This window comes from Lissotriton vulgaris, chromosome 10, assembly GCF_964263255.1.
Source record: "Lissotriton vulgaris chromosome 10, aLisVul1.2, whole genome shotgun sequence".
Lineage (NCBI taxonomy): Eukaryota > Metazoa > Chordata > Amphibia > Caudata > Salamandridae > Lissotriton > Lissotriton vulgaris.
Window position 1 is genome coordinate 1,010,751,653 of NC_141698.1, and position 18,429 is coordinate 1,010,770,081.

At 50.3% G+C, this 18,429-nt stretch overlaps 1 protein-coding gene across 4 annotated transcripts in view; it reads left to right on the forward strand.

Annotated features, from left to right (window-relative positions):
• Nucleotides 1-18,429, forward strand: part of DNAJC13 (DnaJ heat shock protein family (Hsp40) member C13) — a 1,694,551-nt gene that overhangs the window by 1,169,409 nt on the left and 506,713 nt on the right. For all 4 annotated transcript variants that reach the window (XR_015300721.1, XM_086942056.1, XM_086942057.1 and 1 more), the window contains one exon: nt 5,211-5,388. Coding sequence is in view for 3 of the 4 variants with exons in the window: in XM_086942056.1 (XP_086798182.1) it covers nt 5,211-5,388 (178 nt within the window). In the remaining variant the exon portion in view is untranslated. The remainder of the gene's footprint in view (nt 1-5,210; nt 5,389-18,429) is intronic.

Consider the following 18,429-nt stretch of genomic DNA (forward strand, 5'->3'; position numbering starts at 1 on the left):
TAGCTGGGTTTTCTCACACTGTTCCAGCATTCTCACAGTTTTGGTTGTGATGGCTCTGCGTTGTGGCGCGGAAAGTTCCCCGAAGAAAACCGACGTAGGCGCGCCAGGGTGGGACTTTTGTATCCTCACTGACTTCACCGGTGCGGACGACGTCAGGGCGGAGTCACGTGGTGCCGTCCCCCCGGCGCGCAGGGATGCTGTGGCAGAAAAGTTTTCTGGATCCAGTCTCACGCCTGGGGATAATTCTACGTTAAGGAATCAACAGCTAGAATCGTGTCTACCAGATTCATCGTTACCGAAGGTAAGTAACTCGTACATCAAGCTGCGTGATGCTTCTGTCCAAAACATTATATAGCATACACTTCAGTACGTTTACATGTAGCTGCATGCCTACAAAATAGACATCTGTCTCTTTAGGTCGAGCCTGCGTAGGCTGCATAGGCGCAGTCTCGCTTGCGAGATTTAATGAGATTGAGAAGCTTTCACTAGCGGGCTTTAAGCCCTGCCCCTCTTTACAATTGGCCGGCATTACCGTTTATGCTAAACGGTGGCCAGCCATTGGGAAAGAGGTGTTGATGACGTACACTTTTCTCATTTTTGACCGTCTCACTTGGACGCTCTGGCCTGACTTCCTTCTGGCGTAAAAGGTTCCTTATCTTTATGGGGCCAAACATATGACCCCATAAAAATCTTTTACTTCAGAAGGAAAGCAGGGCGAGGCCGTCCAAGTGGGACGGTCAAAAAAGAGAAAGTCCTCGTCGTTAGAAAGGGAAGCAGTCGGATTTGTTCGAGTGCCTCTGTACCAGTGCCTCTAAACAAAGTGCTGACAAAGTAAGAAGATAGGATCACTTGTCCTGAACAACCTTAGGTCTGCAGGATGGTTTTCGGGGGGAATTCTGTCCCAAATAAAAAGACCCTCATGCACGTGATGGGTATGGTGTTGTCTCAGAGCGGTATATCTTGGTTCTCCGCTTCTATTTCACGTGTGTGCATAATCATCAGGTCTACTTAGGTTATGCAGCCTCCACCAGGAGGATTTTACCCAAAGGTTGGTGCAGTAGTGAGCCAGAGATAAAAAGACCAGAGATCAGAAGGGCAAAGCTTTAATAGGTCTGATTTCGGGTCTGGTAAACTCAACTTTTGTGCATCCGTTTGTACTTGTTTAGGAGTTACAGTTGCACTTTGAGTGATGAAGGAATTAAAAGGTTGGTCGACATGTTTCTGCCTCGGTTGCCTTGCTAATAGGACTTACGGGCATTCTTCAGGACCGTGAAATAACGTGCAAAATATCATACAGTGTAATAAGTGAAAAGAAAAGGTGGAGGCTGCATAACCTAAGTAGACCTGATGATTATGCACACACGTGAAATAGAAGCGGAGAACCAAGATATACCGCTCTGAGACAACACCATACCCATCACGTGCATGAGGGTCTTTTTATTTGGGACAGAATTCCCCCCGAAAACCATCCTGCAGACCTAAGGTTGTTCAGGACAAGTGATCCTTTCCCCTGTGATTACAAGTTATCTATTGGAAAATGAATGGATCAATATTCCATCTCCCTCACCTCTGATTAGAAGAAAGTAAGAAGATAACAATCGAATGCCCCGCCCATATTTTCCTTTTACTGGACTTGCTCCAACTTGGCTCAATTTAAGAAACATCTTAAAACCTGGCTGATTTAAGGAACACTTTCAAACTATGCTGTCTGCTACCCAGGCGCCGAGAGATCCCCTGGGGGATGATCCCCTGCGCCATATAAATACCAATAATAATACTGGGTGAGTAGCATTTTCCTTTTGTAAATACACTGTGAGGTTCTTTTTCACTTATCCTATGCCAATAACATAGAGATCTAGTGAAACAAGCTGCTTTTCACTCCTTCTGGCCTAAGCCTGAAGGCTGCTCTCCACTGCTACCACTTAGAGACATTTTTAAGGTTGTCTAAGACCACTAGAATCACCATAAGAGTTGTCTGGATTAGTGGAGGGTGCTACACTTACAAAAGTGAGCTCCATATACTAAGCCAGCCTCTTACAGATATCTTTCTCACTGTTAACTGGTAGAAGTCAATACTATTCTCTCACGCCTGGCACTCACCACTGCCAGATAGAATATCCACTTATTTGGCAATCTTCAGTGCAATACCTTGTGATTAAAATCCACAGTGAAATAGAGACAGATTCATAGGTTAATTACAAGATTGCCTTGATACAGTGGCTGTGCTTCTGAAATTTCTTTACCTCTTTCAATGTACCTAATTACCCATTGCACCAATTTTTATTATGTTACAGTTACTTTATTTTACTTAATATGCGATCGTAACAAACCTAGAATTAAGTTTATAATCTTCCTAAACCATATGCGGAGTGTGGGCTCAAGATCCCTGATTTTGAATTGTACTACCTATGCGCGCAGGCACACTGTGCCTACTACCATACAACAAATCCAGCGACTCTTGTTCTGGATGAAAGAGACATGGCAAACTCACATCGCCTGTGTGCGGTGCTGAACAACCCACATATTCATAGTTCCAGGGGCACCACCCTGATCTGGTGCAGTGCTATGGCCCAGCAAATACACGTGCAAGGCTTGAAAAGCTAATATGCTCCACGCATGCCAGTGATCAGCAGTCGTGCTTTTCCACTGACTACTGGGCCTTGTGCATGCCCGCAATGGGAGGAACTGGGTAGGCACTTGAAAGGAGTCATGTTTTCGGGAAAACATGTATATCCCACTAGATGAGTTTGCTACAGTGAACGAAAGATCTCCACTAGACTTTTTTTGTAGTACAATCTGACCTTTGAAACTACGTGCACTACATGCCCACTCAAGCCTCTAGTTCTTCCATGATTAGTTTATGGCTGCACTAGCAAAAAACGCTGCGGTGTCCATTGGGAGTTGGGCGAAATTGAGGGATGGGCCTGGGCACACAGCTGACTGATCCCCAGTGGAAATGTTTCTACCAGCAGACCAGGGAAATAGCGATGACACAGAGAAGTACATTGCAAATTAGTTCCCAGGATTTATTTCACACCATAAAAGTTGAGATTTGTGAAGATGCCAAAAGCCAACCATATGGGAAACCTCAGCGGACTATGTACATCGGTCATGGCCCTGTCCAGGTATAGAGACATTCTACAGAGTCATATTTGTAGAGCTAATGGAAATTACTTCACTGGTAGTTAAAACCTACTCAGCTAGTGGTGCTCTTGGTCTGCACTCATGAAAATCATAAAAAGGTTAGGAAATATATAGCAGTAGCCTTACTTCTAGCCAAGAGGTCAATCGCAACGCACTGGAGCCAGGGTCCTATTCGCACCATTGAGCACTGGGTAAATGACTTGATTTGATATCATGAGCAATGCTAAACCTACTGCACGCAGTTACCGACTCACTCGACACCCAAAGATTTATGAGATCTACTTCATGCATTTCTGCTTGAGGGTACCACCATGGACAACCTCTGCAAGCAGGAAAATATAGAATGAATCTGGTATATATGCCGATATACACTTAATTGGCGGGTGACGGCTGCTGTGCATTCATACTGTACTAAGTTGACCCTTATGTCCTGAAAATGCATAGAATACATATGTCGTATTGAAGAATATACAAGAAAAACACCCTCACTTGAACCCTACATGGACTTTATTAGAAAACCCAAAGATAGGGCATTATATGTACAGTTTAGAATAGGAACCCTACCAGTCCGTGAACGCACCTCTAAATGGAAACCCCCCTACCAGACGCCTACCACCTGTCCGCACTGCAGCACCGAACTGGAAACTATCCCACATGTTTTCTTTGTCTGCAGTGCCTATAATAAGCCCAGATCCAAATGGCTAAAACCTATCTGTCGCATTCTTGAGACCAGAGGCTATGCCCCAGCATTAAGAATTTTACAATCTGATCCTAACACAGTACTGGCGTGCGGGGTAGCCAAATTCCTTAGTTGGGCGTGGGTGATCAGATGTAAAGCTATGTGACGAATCCTCTTCTAGGCAATCCTTGGTTCCTTATTTCTTTTAAGCTCAAAGCTGTAAATTGTTTAATACTGTTTTAAACTGTCTTTAACTATTCATTGAGTGTTTTTTAATAATATGAATTGTATTTTAATTGTCATGTGCTTTTAAGATATTATTATATCGAAATAAAGCTTTGTACTCCAAGAAAAACACCTATAAAATATTGTATGGTGTACTAATAGATATATGTGCTGCTCTAGACATTGTCCTACATTAGAGGGAACATAATTTGTATACTGTCATATAAAAAATTAAGTAGATTATTGGTACACAATTCAACGGGTCTTGCATAAACTGTGTTTTGCAATAGATGTATTTTATTTGAAAACAATAAATAAATATATAAAAGCAATATCCTGTTTTTATACTGCTTAATAATTTACAATATCAGCTTTTTAAGCACCATTAATAAGCGAGCAGTGTTGTGTGGTATTTTGTTCAGTTTTGGGGTATGTCAGCAGGGTAAAGATTCTTTAACGGGTACATTCAACTAGACTTAGATATTACGAATCTCAGGCACTTTATTGCTCTGCTACCTATTGTTTGTAACTAGTAAGTCAAAGAAGTCTGTCGGGCTGTCTTGATGTGCATTACCGCTTGCCCTAATGGCAAGAGGAGGTAACTCCTATTATTCTTGCAGACACGGACTGAATGGATGGTAGTACTGCACAGTCAGTGTAATGAGAGGCATGACTAAATCTGGACAGCCCTACCTACCAGAGGTACCAAGATCTTCTGAACATTCGTGGTTTTCATGTAGATCAGTCTAGTTCTATAATTTTGTATTCATATTCCATGTGTAAATACCTTTAATGCATACTAAAGAAAGTGGGCTGAAGTAGTTAACTTGGCAGATCAAAGCACTATAGAAATGTAACAAAACTAAACTTGCTATAAAAAGGAGAACCTACCATGAATCTCCCCTTTTAATCTCCACTCATCTGAACTTGTTACCTCTACAATTGAATTGCCTCCTGTATATTTTAGTGTAAAGACGTTAGCTTCCTCAAGATGACTCTTCGGAACAACATAATTAGTATTTCAAGTTGTATTTTTGAGCATTCATTTTGTAATACTTACTGTGTTGTGTGTAAATCGTTGTAATTTTGAAACGATTTTCAGATGCCTTTAGTAAATGACTGAGGTTTTTAATAATATTGAATGTTATTTTTCTTACCTCAGCTCCCAAAAGCCTTTGCTGCTAGTCTTTTGGACTACATTGGTTCACAAGCTCAATATCTTCACACATTGATGGCCATGACACAGACTGGGAAAGTAGAGTCTGATCAGCATGGAGATCGATTAAGAAGGGTTGAAATGTCATTGGAAGCTCTAAGAAATGTTATCAAACACAACCCAGGTGAGAGCCGCATTATAAACCTGCCTGCTCTGACTTGTTGAAAGGTACTACTTCTCTTTAATGTAATGCTGCTACTTCATTTTAGAAAGTTACTTTGCTGTAAGAATGTGTATTGGTTACTACTATCAAAACAAGTGCATGCTATCTAATCTTTCATTGATATTAGGCCCCACTTTATAGAATCGAGATTTTTCTTGAAAATGGATACCTCAACCCCACCGTCTATTCCCTTCATGTAAAGGATTTGATTTCTTTTTTTAATTATTGTGAAGGCGACATACCAATGTTGGCTAACACTAAGAATCTGAAGGAAACAGGTTAGTGTTAGATTCCTTACCTTATTCCTTACCTTAGAATATCCCCAGGTGTCAGGCTGGATCCAGAAAGTTTTCGTCAGCAGTACCCTGCGGCTCCGTGTCCATCGTCGGCGATGTGATCTCCGGATTGACGTCGTCGGAGTACTTAGACGCCGCCGTTGCGCGCTGACGTCAGTTCTTTTTTCCGCGCCAGCTAGCGCAGATCCGGGAAGAGCAGTACTCTTAGTCATTTTTTGACTAACTTTTTGATCTATTTTGGATCTCCTTTTCGACTTGACTCGACTCCTGGTGCCGTAGGGATGCCTGGCTTCAAGCCGTGCGATGTCGGTGACCGACCCCCACCATCGATGTCTCTACTGCCTAGGGCCGACCACAACGACAAGTCGTGCCCCGACTCCCCGGGCCTTGACCTCGAAAGCTAGGCGGGAGCGGTCCCTCAAACTACTCGAGATCTGGCAGTCAGCTCCGCGCCGCTCGAGGAGGAAGTCGAGGGACTGGTTGAGGAGACGCAGTCGCTCCTCGAATCATCACCATCGCTCGTCGGGCTCCAAGTCCTCCGGTAAGTCGAGGCACTCAAAGAAAAAGTCGAAAAGACGACATCGCTCTTCGGACTCCCCTCGCCGCTCGTGCGACGTGGCTGAGGCTTTGGGCGACACCGCCCACGCGGCTCCGCCAGAGAGGCAGACGCTGCCTCCAGGCCCATACCCTCCGGTACCTGGTCCGGTGTCGGAACGGCGCCGCTCGGCACCGTCTCCGGCATCGATGGGTGAAACCTTCTCCTACAACCCTGCTCCGTTATTCCCACCTGTTTACCAGGACACGGATGAAGGGGAGGACTGGAGAGGTCTGAGACACTGGATTCATCTCTCCTCCCTCCATGGCTACGGAGGAGGGTGCTACGTATGGTGTGGTGGTGCGTAGGGTAGCCAAGGCCTTGGCTCTTGAGCTCCCTGCTGCAGCTGTGAGGACTAACCTCCTCACTGAGGTGCTTCAGCCGCCAGTAAGCTCCTCGGAGCCTCTACTGCCGTTCAATGAGGCCCTCACGTATGTTCTAATGGACACCTGGTCCAAGCCCTCCACAGTGCCCCCTGTGGATCGGAACGTAGCCCGACTGCACCGCCCGGCTCTGGGCGATCCTAGCTTTCTGTCGAGCACCCCACCCCGGAGAGCCAGGTGATCCAGGCCTCTACGTCCCAGACCGCATTCCCGACCGCTCCCCCGGATTGGGAATCCAAAAGGTTTGATCAGGCAGACAGTGCGCTTTAGCGTTTCAAGGACACCAGGGCTACGGCCAAGTCCTTGGGCCTGTCGTGCCAGCGCACTGCTGCTTTTCGCCCCTTCCGTAGCCAAGGAAGGGGCGCCCCACACATCCTGCCAGCCACAGGCTGCAGAAGCAGCCTCAATGCGGCTGCGGACATGGTAACCGCAGTGGCGGTGCCGGGGGACAACGGCAAGGTCAGTCCACATCCGCTCCCGCAGCCTCTCCCTCAAAGCCTTCCTAGTCCGACTCTTCAGGCCCATTCGACGCCAGTGAGGGGCAGGGTCCGCCATCACTTCCTCCACTGGGGCTCCATCACGTCGGACAGGTGGGTGCTGCAAATCATCCAAAGGGGCTACTCCCTCCCCTTCGAGGCGACCCCTTCAGCCATGCCACCGCAGTACCACTGCATGTCGGGGATCACTTGCAACTTCTACAGGTGGAAGTTATGGCCCTCTTGACCAAGGGGACCATCGAGCGCGTTCCTGGGCCAGAAGTAGGACGTGGTTACTACTCCCACTACTTTCTGGTACCCAAGAAGGGCAAAGGAGCCTACGCCCTATCTTGGACCTTCGGAGTGTCAACGGCTTCCTCCGGAAGGAGAAGTTCAAGATGCTGACTTTAGCTCAGGTCCTAGCTGCCCTAGACTCTGGAGACTGGATGGTAGCGTTGGACTTGCAGGACGCTTATATCCACATCGCCGGCCCTCCGGCACTACCAGCGGTTCACGGTAGGCCACGAGCACTTTTAGTTTACCGTGCTCCCCTTCGGCCTTACCAGCGCCCCTCCCGTGTTCACGATAGTGAGGGCGGTGGTCGCAGCTCATCTGCGCAGATCAGGGGTTCCAGTCTTCCCCTATCTCGACGACTGGTTGTTGAAGGCGGACTCGCCCCAGACAGTCGTCAACCACCCCCAGACCACGGCCGACCTCCTGCATTTGCTGGGGTTCTCCATCATCGTGCCGAAGTTGCACCTGATTCCCTCTCAGAAGCTCCTCTTCATCGGAGCGGGTCTGGACTCGGCGCAGTTTCAGGTTTATCCTCCCGAGCAGCGGGTTCGGGATATTCAGGCTCTGATTCCGCTCTTTCAGCCTTTATCCCGAGTTTTGGTCAGGTTGATGCTGCGGCTCCTGGGGCTGATGGCCTCCTGCATCCTACTGGTGCATCACGCCAGGTGGCGGATGCGGGCTCTGCAGTGGGACCTGAAGTTCCAGTGGGCATAGCAACAGGGCAACCTGTCCAACCACGTCCTGATCTCAGAGGGCACTGCAAGACTGTAGCAGTGGTGGCTCACGGACCGCAATTAAGTCAGCGGCAGATCCCTCTCCCTTCCCCAACTGGAGCACGTAGTGGTGACGGATGCGTGCCTCCTGGGATGGGTGGGCCACATGGGAGAGGAAGAGGCCTCTGGTCTCCAGCAGAGTCCCGGCTCCATATCAACCTTCTGGAGCTGCGGGCCATCCGGCTTGCACTGAAGGCATTCCTTCCCTCTTGTCCGGGGAAGTGTAGTGCAGGTGTTCACTGCCAACACCACCGCCGTGTAGTACTGTAACAAACAGGGCGAGTGGGGTTGTGGACCATTTGTCAGGAGACTCTGCGCCTCTGGACATGGCTGAAACACCAGGGCGTCACCCTGGTGGTTCAACACCTGGCAGGGCGGACAAACTCCGCTGCCGGTGCATGATGGATCAAGAATGGCGTCTGAACTCGGACGTGGCGCGAGGTCTCTTTCTGCAGTGAGGAGAGCCTTGGTTAGATCTATTCGCCACAGAAGAGAACGCGCAATGTCATCAGTTCTGCACGTTGGAATTTCCAAGGTGGCACTCGCTCAGAGACGCTTTTCATCGCGAGTGGAGCTGTGGTCTATTGTACGCCTTTCCGCCTATATTACTTCTGCCCAGAGTGCTGAAGAAGATCAGGCGCGACCGGGCCCAAGTCATCCTTATGGCTCTGGTATCCCGAGCTACTCAGCATGTCAGTCGATCCCCCATTTCGTCTGCCTCTTCAGGAGGACCTTCTGTCGCAGCAGGTGACGGTCCTCCACCCAAACCTGTCCAGTCTCCACCTACATGCGTGGAGATTGAGCGGCGACAGTTGAGGCCATTTGACTTGCCTCCTGAAGTCTGTGATGTGATTCTGGCAGCCATGAATTCCTCCACAAAATCGGAATACGCCTGCAGGTGGAACAAATTTGTGGCATGGTGCACAGCAAAGGCTGTGGATCCACTCTCAGCCCCCTTTTCAGAGCTTCTCCTCTTCCTTCTTTCTCTGGCCCAGCAGGGCTCTGATCTGGGCACTATCAAAGGCTATCTCTCAGCCATTTCAGCCTTCTTAAGGCTTCCTGATTGCCTTCTCTTTTCAAGTCCCCTGTTGTAAATAGATTCTTGAAAAGCATCACACTCGTTTCCTCCTGTTCCCTTTGTGATATCTCAGTGGGACTTGAACCTTGTACTGACTTATCTGATGTGCGCTCCCTTTGAGCCACTTCATAACTGTCCTCTTCTTCTACTGACTCTTAAAACTGCATTCCTGGTTGCCATAACCTCTGCCAGGAGAGTGAGTGAGCTCCAGGCTCTGTCTTCTAAGCCTCCTTTCCTCTCTGTCCATCCGGACAAGGTTGTTCTGAGGACTCGTCCTTCTTTCCTACCCAGGTGGTTACAGCCTTCCACATCGGGCAGTCCATCACCTTGCCCACCTTCTTTCCGCCTCCGCATCCCTCGAAAGAGGAAGAGAGGCTCCACCGTCTGGACCCAAAACGTGCGCTCTTCTTCTAGCTAGATCGCACAAAGCAGTTCCAGGTGGACGACCAGCTCTTAGTTGGATATTTGGGCGCTAAGAAGGGACTGGCGCTGTACATGCGGACCATCTCTCGTTGGGTCGTTGTGTGCATCAAGGTTTGCTACTCCTTGTCGAAAAAGAGCCTCCTGTGGGGCTATGCGCCTATTCCACTTGGGCCACGGCGACTACTACTGCCATGGGTCGGGGAGTCCCCTTGCAGGACATCTGTCAGGCAGCTACGTGGGCCTCGCTGCACACGTTTGCTAAGCACTACTGCCTGGACAGCCAAGTCCAGAGAGATGGCTTTTTCGGCCGCTCCGTTCTCCAGGACTTTTTGGTGTGATCTTGGTTCGCAGACCCACCACCGGGGTAGGTATTGCTGGGGTATCTATGTTGTGTTCTATCTAGGACCCTGATCAAAATTGTGACCTTATGCCCCTATACGGCTATAATCAATACATATCCCTATGATGGCATAAACGATCAGAGCCATATTTCAGTAACTCGTCTCTGCAGCTCATTACAGTACATGACACAGCAGAAGCCACTTCCTTAGATTCCTAGATAACACACAGAGTTCTTTCAACATGCTCAAACCCCCAGCAACCTGGGAAAGCCCCGCTTGCTTTGTTTTGATTAGTAATAGAACTCTTGCAAGCACTGTAAGAACGACCAGTTCTTAGTGACATCTTTATTGACGTCTTATGTCCAAAAACTTACGTCAAACTCGGCACCTTTCAGGTATAAATAATCGCAACGTTGCCTTAAGCACACACAATGGTGGTGGTGAATACAGGAGCAGAACAGCTGTCCCTTGCAGAGCTCAGCAGATGCGAGAAGCCCACGGACGCTGCCCCTCCTCCTCCTTGACGCGCTGAGAAAGACGCTGTCTTTTCTCCTGCCGAGAAAATCCAGCTCCGGCGTTTCCAGCCTACCCTCGCGGGTAACGGGAATATCGAGTCCTGAGAGGAGATACCAGACCTCCAACATTCTATTCCAGAGGTACGGTGTTGACTAAACCCTTAGAGAGAATCCTTGAAGCAAATCCTTGGCAAAACCAACTTAACTTAAACTGCTACTCACTTACTCCCTCCCAGGTATTAGGCTTAGGTCAGGTACACCGGGGTAGGCGTAGTTAGAAGCACCAGTTAAGGACGTTAGCCAAATGTATATATGAATGTATATATTTTATTCATTTTAACTATCGTATGGCTAAGAAACCATATCAATGCTTTTACAGTATTATTTCGTAATACTCATTTTACTGTACGCACTTTTTATAATAACAAGTCTTGCAATTGTGGCAATTCATTCCTCTTGCATGAGAAGGAAGACTGCTCAATAAATGATATATTTTATTGAAAACGCCCGTCTCTCTATTCTCTGCATCCTGGTAAAAGTAATTCTGCACAACTGACTGAGTGAAATAGCTGTCTATTGTTTCACACGAAGCTAGAGATTGACTCTTATTCTGAGGAGCAAAGTTGTCATGTTAATGCGGTTGTTGGAAGCTGAATCCCTTCTTGTCTGAGCCAGGGAAGCTGATCACTTCCTATTCGGTCAAGAAAGTTTCCAGTGACCTCTGAGCTAGCTGGCGCAAACCTAAATTAAGTCTAACATAGTCAGTAGAGACCTAGAAGACCGCACTCCTACGTCTACACTGCTCTTTATGTTATTCCAATGCGCAGGGCCTATAGGGAAAATAGGAACTAAACTACATCTATTCTAAGGTAAGGAAACGAACATTAACCTGTTTCTTTCAGATGCACAAGTTACTTGCCTTTGGTAACGATATATGAAATGAAATGAAATGAAATTTGATTTATAGAATGAAATTTGATTTATAGAGCGCATGGCTGCCCGAAAGCGTCCCAGCGCTTGCTTAGGGAACCCGTCCTGGTATTCCCCTGCGAGATAACCCATTACTGGGCATCCCCAAGGTGAAAGCCAGGCATCCCGCTGCGAGGGGCCGTTGTGGAGATTAAGCAAGCTATTGCCCAGAGTTACAGAGTGGGACTCTATGATTGGAATAGGCACAGAGGCGAGAATTGTCAGGTCCGGGGAAATTTTGAGCCCAAGACCCGCCAAGGCGGGGAATTGAACCCTGGTCCGGGCCAGACCTCTGCATCAGGGTCTGCCGCTCCAACCACTTGAGCCACACTTCTCTACAGAACGATATATCTGTAAGAAACAGTAGTTCGTGTTAGATTCCTTACCGCACCACCCATCCTCCCCGTTCTGCAAACCGATATCTAGGGTTGTCATCCCTTTCAGGGCCCTATTTTTATGGCACCAGTGTCGGTTTCTATCATGGCTCTGCGTTCCTGGCACGGAAAGCTATGTACAGAACTGACGTCAGCGCGCAAGGGCGGCGTCTAAGTACTCCGACGTCATTCCAGTGATCACGACGCCGACGATGGACGAGGGAGCCGCAGACGATGCCTACCGACGTGCAAGGGTACTGACTTTCTGGATCCAGTCTGACGTCTGGGGATATTCTAAGGTAAGGAATAAGATAAGGAATGTAACACGAACTTACAGATATGTCGTTACCAAAGGTATGTAACTTGTGCTTCCAGCATTGATGTTAGAGGATGATACCATCCCAATAACCTAAACACTGATGAGGTTACAAAAACTACTCTGAATTTTTTAGACAATCTGCGTCCAGAGGGGTCTTGGAATAAAAGTAGATAAAACTAAATTTATGATTCGGAATCCCGGCCATTCTACTAAATCTAATCCCAAGTTAAGTAGTGTTCCCTCAGACCGTGTTAGTGTTTTTGAATACCTGGGGCTGACCCTCACCGAGGATTTGGATTGGAGATGTCATATTAAAAAGAGAAGGCTTAAATTAATCCAACATCCTGGGGTATTGATTGTAGGAAAGTAGGGTCGCAATCCGAAGGTCACCCCAGATTTATGCTTTTTGCTTCACTGGTTTATGACTTTCCCTGGCTGTGGGCCTGCTAATCAGACCCACAGCCTAGCTGTTCTCTCTCTAAATTGACATCTGTGAGAAGTTGGCCTTATATATGATGCTCACTAGTTCTAGTGATCACCTTGTATTAGTCCAAGCAACACTTATGGTGATTGGTTGTAAGTCAACCTTATAGACCAGCTATCCTAATGGTAGCATGGACAAAGCAGTCTTAGGCTAAACTCTTTTGGCATGTGAAGGCAGCTGTTTTACCACATATAACCCCTTGAATACCAAATGAAAGGACACCACACAGGTAGTTATGAAAATAAACAAGATATTTATTAACTAACAAACGCCTCTGAACTCTTTATGAGATCAAAGGGCTAAGCACATGACAAGACTCTTAAGAGAAATACGTTTAAGTTGCACAATTACAATGTTGCCCTAGGAGCACAACAACCCATATACTAAGTAAGTGGAATGTGAAAGTCGATAGAAGGAACGGAGCTGTCCAGAGGCTGTAGGATCGCTGGGACTACACTACCCTAACCTTAGGTAAGTAATAGGAGGCCCACGGAACGCGTGTGCAGAGTGTGAACTCGCATGCGAGATGCGTAACAACGTCTATGGACAGTACAGTTCAAGTAAAAGGTGATTACGGACAATCCTGACTAGTTAGGACTAAAACTACTGTGGAACTGGAAACTAGGAGAGTCAATCTACCCTTGAGCACCGAAATGCTCTTGTTACCTCACCCACAGGCTGCGGGTGCATAGGTGCGAAGTCGTGTCGGGTTCCGGCGTTGAAGTCTATGGAGCCTGGAAGAAAAGATGCTGCAGGCGACCAGGAGGAAGATGTCTGGTGTGAACCAAGGGTGGATCAGTGAAGAGAAGGACCTGAAAGCAGAGGGGACAATGTTCAAAGTCACTAGCCAGTGACTGGAGTGGAACCAGGAGTGGAACCAGATGTCGTTGTCGCGATCAGGTGAAGAGGGGTCGCTTATCTCTGCAGCCATGTGGACCATGAGGTGTCTTCGACGACCAGGATGGAGGCACGAGCTGTCCCACGCAGGCTCTCGCTGTCGGCGGTGTCGGATCCGGATTTGGAGTCAACACGCCTTGGCAAAGGCAACCCACGCGGTGAGTGGAAACGGCGTCGGGAGTGGACCAGGAGGGTCCTTGGTGCTTCTCCTTTGCGTCGCAGCCTGCTCCATACCCGCCGGTCCCTGGGCAGAACGCGACGCCGGAGGAGATCGAGGCCTTCCTCATGGCCTGAGGTCGCTCACTCCTCATTCTGGTTCCGCGGCACCTTCGGGCCAAGCGGCCCGACTGGGTCCCCGTCGGCGAATTTCGGTCCCGACGCCGCACGGCCCCTCCGGATCCGTCTCCAGGTTCGGGAGGTTGTCGCCAGTCGACCTCACGACCTCGTCAGCGCCAGCCCCCAGGGTGTCACCCCCGGCGCCCTCCCAGGACGACGCCGTCCCGGCCCTACCCTCGATTCGGGTCCTGCGTCGGAGCGGCACCGTATTCGACGCCGCTAGGAGATTTCTACTTCTACGACCCGGCCCCATCCTCTGAACCTGAGTACCAGGAGATGGGTGGCGAGAAGGATTGGGAGGGGTCCGAGGACCCTCTGGCACGTGAGTGCCAGTCTTCTCAGGACTGGGCAGGTGAGCTAGGGGAAGCCAGTGGTCTGGACACTTCCCCCGACACTGGTTTTGTCTCCCCTCCTACAGTGGTTACGGAGGAGGGAGCTGCCTATAGTGTGGTGCGGACGTGGGCTACAAAGGCCTTGGGCTTTGAGCTCCCCGTCTCGGCCGTGAGGACTAACCTCCTCACTGAGGTCCTTAAACCGCAGGCAAGCTCGGCTGAGCCTCTGCTGACTTTTAATGAGGCCTTGTCAGATCTTCTTCTGGGCACTCGGTCCAAGCCCGCTACAGGTCCGCCTGTAGATAGGAATGTGGCCAGGCGCCACCTCCCGGCGACCCTTGCTTCCTGTCCACCCACCACACCCCCGAGAGCCTGGTCATCCAGGCCTCTAACTCCCAGAACGCATTCCCGACGGCTCCCCCGATCGGGAATCCAAGAGGTACGAACAGTATGGTAAAAAGATGTTCTCCTCACTTAGTTTGGGGTTGCGGTCATTCAACACCGCGTGCCTCTTGGGCCGTTACACCCACTCTCTGTGGGACACGGTCGCGGACGTGCTGCCACAATGTCCGAAAGGGGTCCGGACTAAACTCACCCAAGCCCTTGTGGAGGGTCAAGATGCGGCACGGTATTCCATCCGGTGTGTGCTAGATACCACAGACTCGCTGGGCAGGGCGATGGCAACGACAGTGGCGATTCGTCGCCACGCCTGGCTGAGGTCCCCCATCTTTCGGCTGAGGTCCAAAACACCCGTATGGACATGCTGTTTGATGGCCGTCGCCTCTTTGGCGACAAGGCAGACAGTGCGCTTGAGCGCTTTAAAGACTCCAGGGCTAACGCCAAGTCCTTGGGCCTCTCGGCCTGCGCCAGCAAACTGTTGCCTTTCGCTCCTTTCGTGGCCAAGGAAGGGGCGCCCCCACACGTCCTGCCAGCCACGGCCCGCAGACTGACATCCAGCGTGGGGGTGGACGTGGTAACCGCCGTAACGGCAGTCGGGGACAGTGAGGTCAGTCCACACCTACTCCTGCAGCATCCGCCTCAAAACCCTCCTAGTCCGAGCTTTCAGGCCCATGTGATGCCAGTGGGGGGCAGGGTTCGCCATCACCTCCTCCACTGGCGCACTGTCACTTCGGACTGGTGGGTGCTGCAAATCGTCCGATGGGGCTACTCCCTCCCCTTCGAGGTGGCCCCTCCAGCCATACCACCGCAGTACCACCGCATGTCGGGGATCACTAGAGTCTTCTGCAAGAGGAAGTTACGGCCCCCTTAGCCAAGGGGGCCATCATGCGCGTTCCTGGGCCAGAAGTAGGGTGTTGTTGTTACTCCCACTACTTTCTGGTTCCCAAGAAGCGCAAAGGGGGCATACGCCCTATCTTGGACCTGCGGAACGTCAACGGCTTCCTCCGGAAGGAGAAGTTCAAGATGCTAACTTTGGCTCAGGTCTTAGCTGCCCTGGACCCGGGACACTGGATGGTAGCGTTGGACTTGCAGGACGCTTATTTTCACATCCCCGTCCTGCCGGCCCACTGGCGTTACCTGCGGTTCACGGTACGCCACGAGCACTTTCAGTTTACCATGCTCCCCTTCGGCCTTACCAGCGCCCCACGGGTGTTCACGAAAGTGATGGCGGTGGTCGCAGCTCATCTGCGCAGGTTAGGGGTTTCAGTCTTCCCCTACCTCGACGACGACTGGTTGTTGAAGGCGGGCTCTCCCCAGACAGTCGTCAGCCACCTCCAGACTACGGCCGACCTCCTGCACCTGCTGGGGTTCTCCATCAATGTGCCGAAGTCACACCTGTGTCCCTCTCAGAAGCTCCTCTTCATCGGAGCGGTTCTAGACTCTGTGCAGTTTCGGGTTTATCCTCCCAAACAGCAGGTTCGGGATATTCAGGCTCTGATTACGATCTTTCAGCCGTTATCTCGAGTCTCGGTCAGGTTGGCGCTACGACTTCTTTGGCTGATGGCCTTCTGCATCCTTCTGGTGCATCACGCCCGATGGCGGATGCGGGCTCTGCAGTGGGACCTGAATTTCAGTGGGTCCAGCATCAGGGCAACTTGTCCGACCATGTCTTGATCTCTGAGGGCACTGCAAGACAGTTGCAGTGGTGGCTCACGGGCCGCGATTGGGTCAGCTGCAAATCCCTCTCCCTACCCCAACCGGAGCACGTAGTTGTGACGTACGTGTCCCTCCCAGCTGGGGGGGCCACATGGGAGAGGCGGAGATCAGAGGCCTCTGGTCTCCGGCGGAGTCCCGGCTCCACATCAACCTTCTGGAGCTGCGGGCGATCTGGCTCGCACTGAAAGCATTCCTCCCCTCTGTCCGGGGGAGTGTAGTGCAGGTGTTCAGGGACAACACCACCGCCATGTGGTAGTGCAACAAACAAGGCGGGTGGGGTCATGGACCCTATGCCAGGAGGCTCTGCGCCTCTGGCAGTGGCTGGAACATCAGGGCTTGACCCTTGTGGTTCAACACCTGGCAGGTTCCCTGAACACCAGGGCGAACTTACTCAGCCGTCGGTGCATGATGGATCACAAATGGCGCCTGAACTCGGACGTGGCGCAAGGCCTCTCTCAGCAGTGGGGAGAGCCTTGGTTAGATCCATTCGCCACATAAGAGAACGCACAATGTCATCAGTTCTGCGCTTTGGAATTTCCAAGGCAGCACTCGCTCGGAGACGCTTTTCGTTGCGAGTGGAGCTGCGGTCTGTTGTACGCCCTTCCGCCTATACCACTTCTGCCCAGAGTGCTGAAGAAGATCAGATGCGACCGGGCCCAAGTTATCCTTGTGGCTCCGGACTGGGCACGAAGATACTGGTATCCCGAGCTACTCAGCATGTCTGTCGATCCCCCCATTCGTCTGCCTCTTCAGGAGGACCTTCTGTCGCAGCAGCAGGGGACTGTCATCCCCCCGAACCTGTCCAGTCTCCACTTACATGCGTGGAGATTGAGCAGCGGCAGTTGAGGCCATTTGACTGGCCTCCTGAAGTCTGTAATGTGATTCTGGCAGCCAGGCGTCCCTCCACAAAATCGGTATACGCCTGCAGGTGGAACAAATTTGTGGCATGGTGTACAGCAAAGGCTGTGGATCCCCTTTCTGCCCCTCTTTTAGAGGTTCTCCTCTTTCTTCTCTCTTGCCCAGCAGGGCTCTGATCTGGGCACTATCAAGGGCTACCTCTCTATTTCCGCCTTCTTAAGGCTCCCCGATCAGCCCTCTTTGTTCAAGTCCCCAGTTGTAAATAGGTTTTTGAAGCCCATCATTCATATGTTTCCACCTGTTCCTTTCGTGATGCCTCAGTGGGACTTGAACCTTGTTCTAACCTATCTGATGTGCGCTCCTTTTGAGCCACCTCGTAACTCTCCTTACTCTGAAGACTACATTCCTGGTTGACATCACCTCTGCAAGGAGGGTGAGTGAGCTCCAGGCTCTTTCCTCTAAACCTCCCTTCCATTCTGTCCATCCGGACAAAGTTGTGTTGCGAACGCGAACCTCTTTCCTGCCCAAGGTAGTCACAGCCTTCCACATCGGGCAGTCCATCACCTTGCCCACCTTCTTTCCACCCCTGCATCCCTCGAAAGAGGAAGAGAGTCTCCACCGTCTGGACCCAAAACGTGCGCTCTCATTTTATTTGGATCGCACACGCCAGTTCCGGGTGGATGACCAACTCTTTGTTGGTTAAGTGGGTGCTAAGAAAGGTCGGGCGGTGCACAAGCAGACCATCTCTCGTGGGTCGTGTTGTGCATCAAGGTATTCTACTCCTTGGCTAAAAAGGAGCCTCCTGTTGGGCTGACGGCCCATTCCACTCGAGCCACGGCAGCTACTACTGCCCTGGGTCGGGAAGTCCCCTTGCAGGACATCTGTCAGGCAGCTACGTGGTCCTTGCTGCACACGTTTGCAAGACACTACTGCCTGGACAACCAAGTCCGGAGAGATGGCTTCTTTGGCTGTTCCGTTCTCTAGGACTTTCTGGTGTGATCATTGGTTCACAGACCCACCACCTGGGTTGGTATTGCTGGGGTATCTATTCTAAGGTAAGGAATCTAATACTAACCTGTTTCTTTCAGATGCACAAGTTACTTACCTTCTGTAACGATATATCTTTAAGAAACAGTAGTTAGTA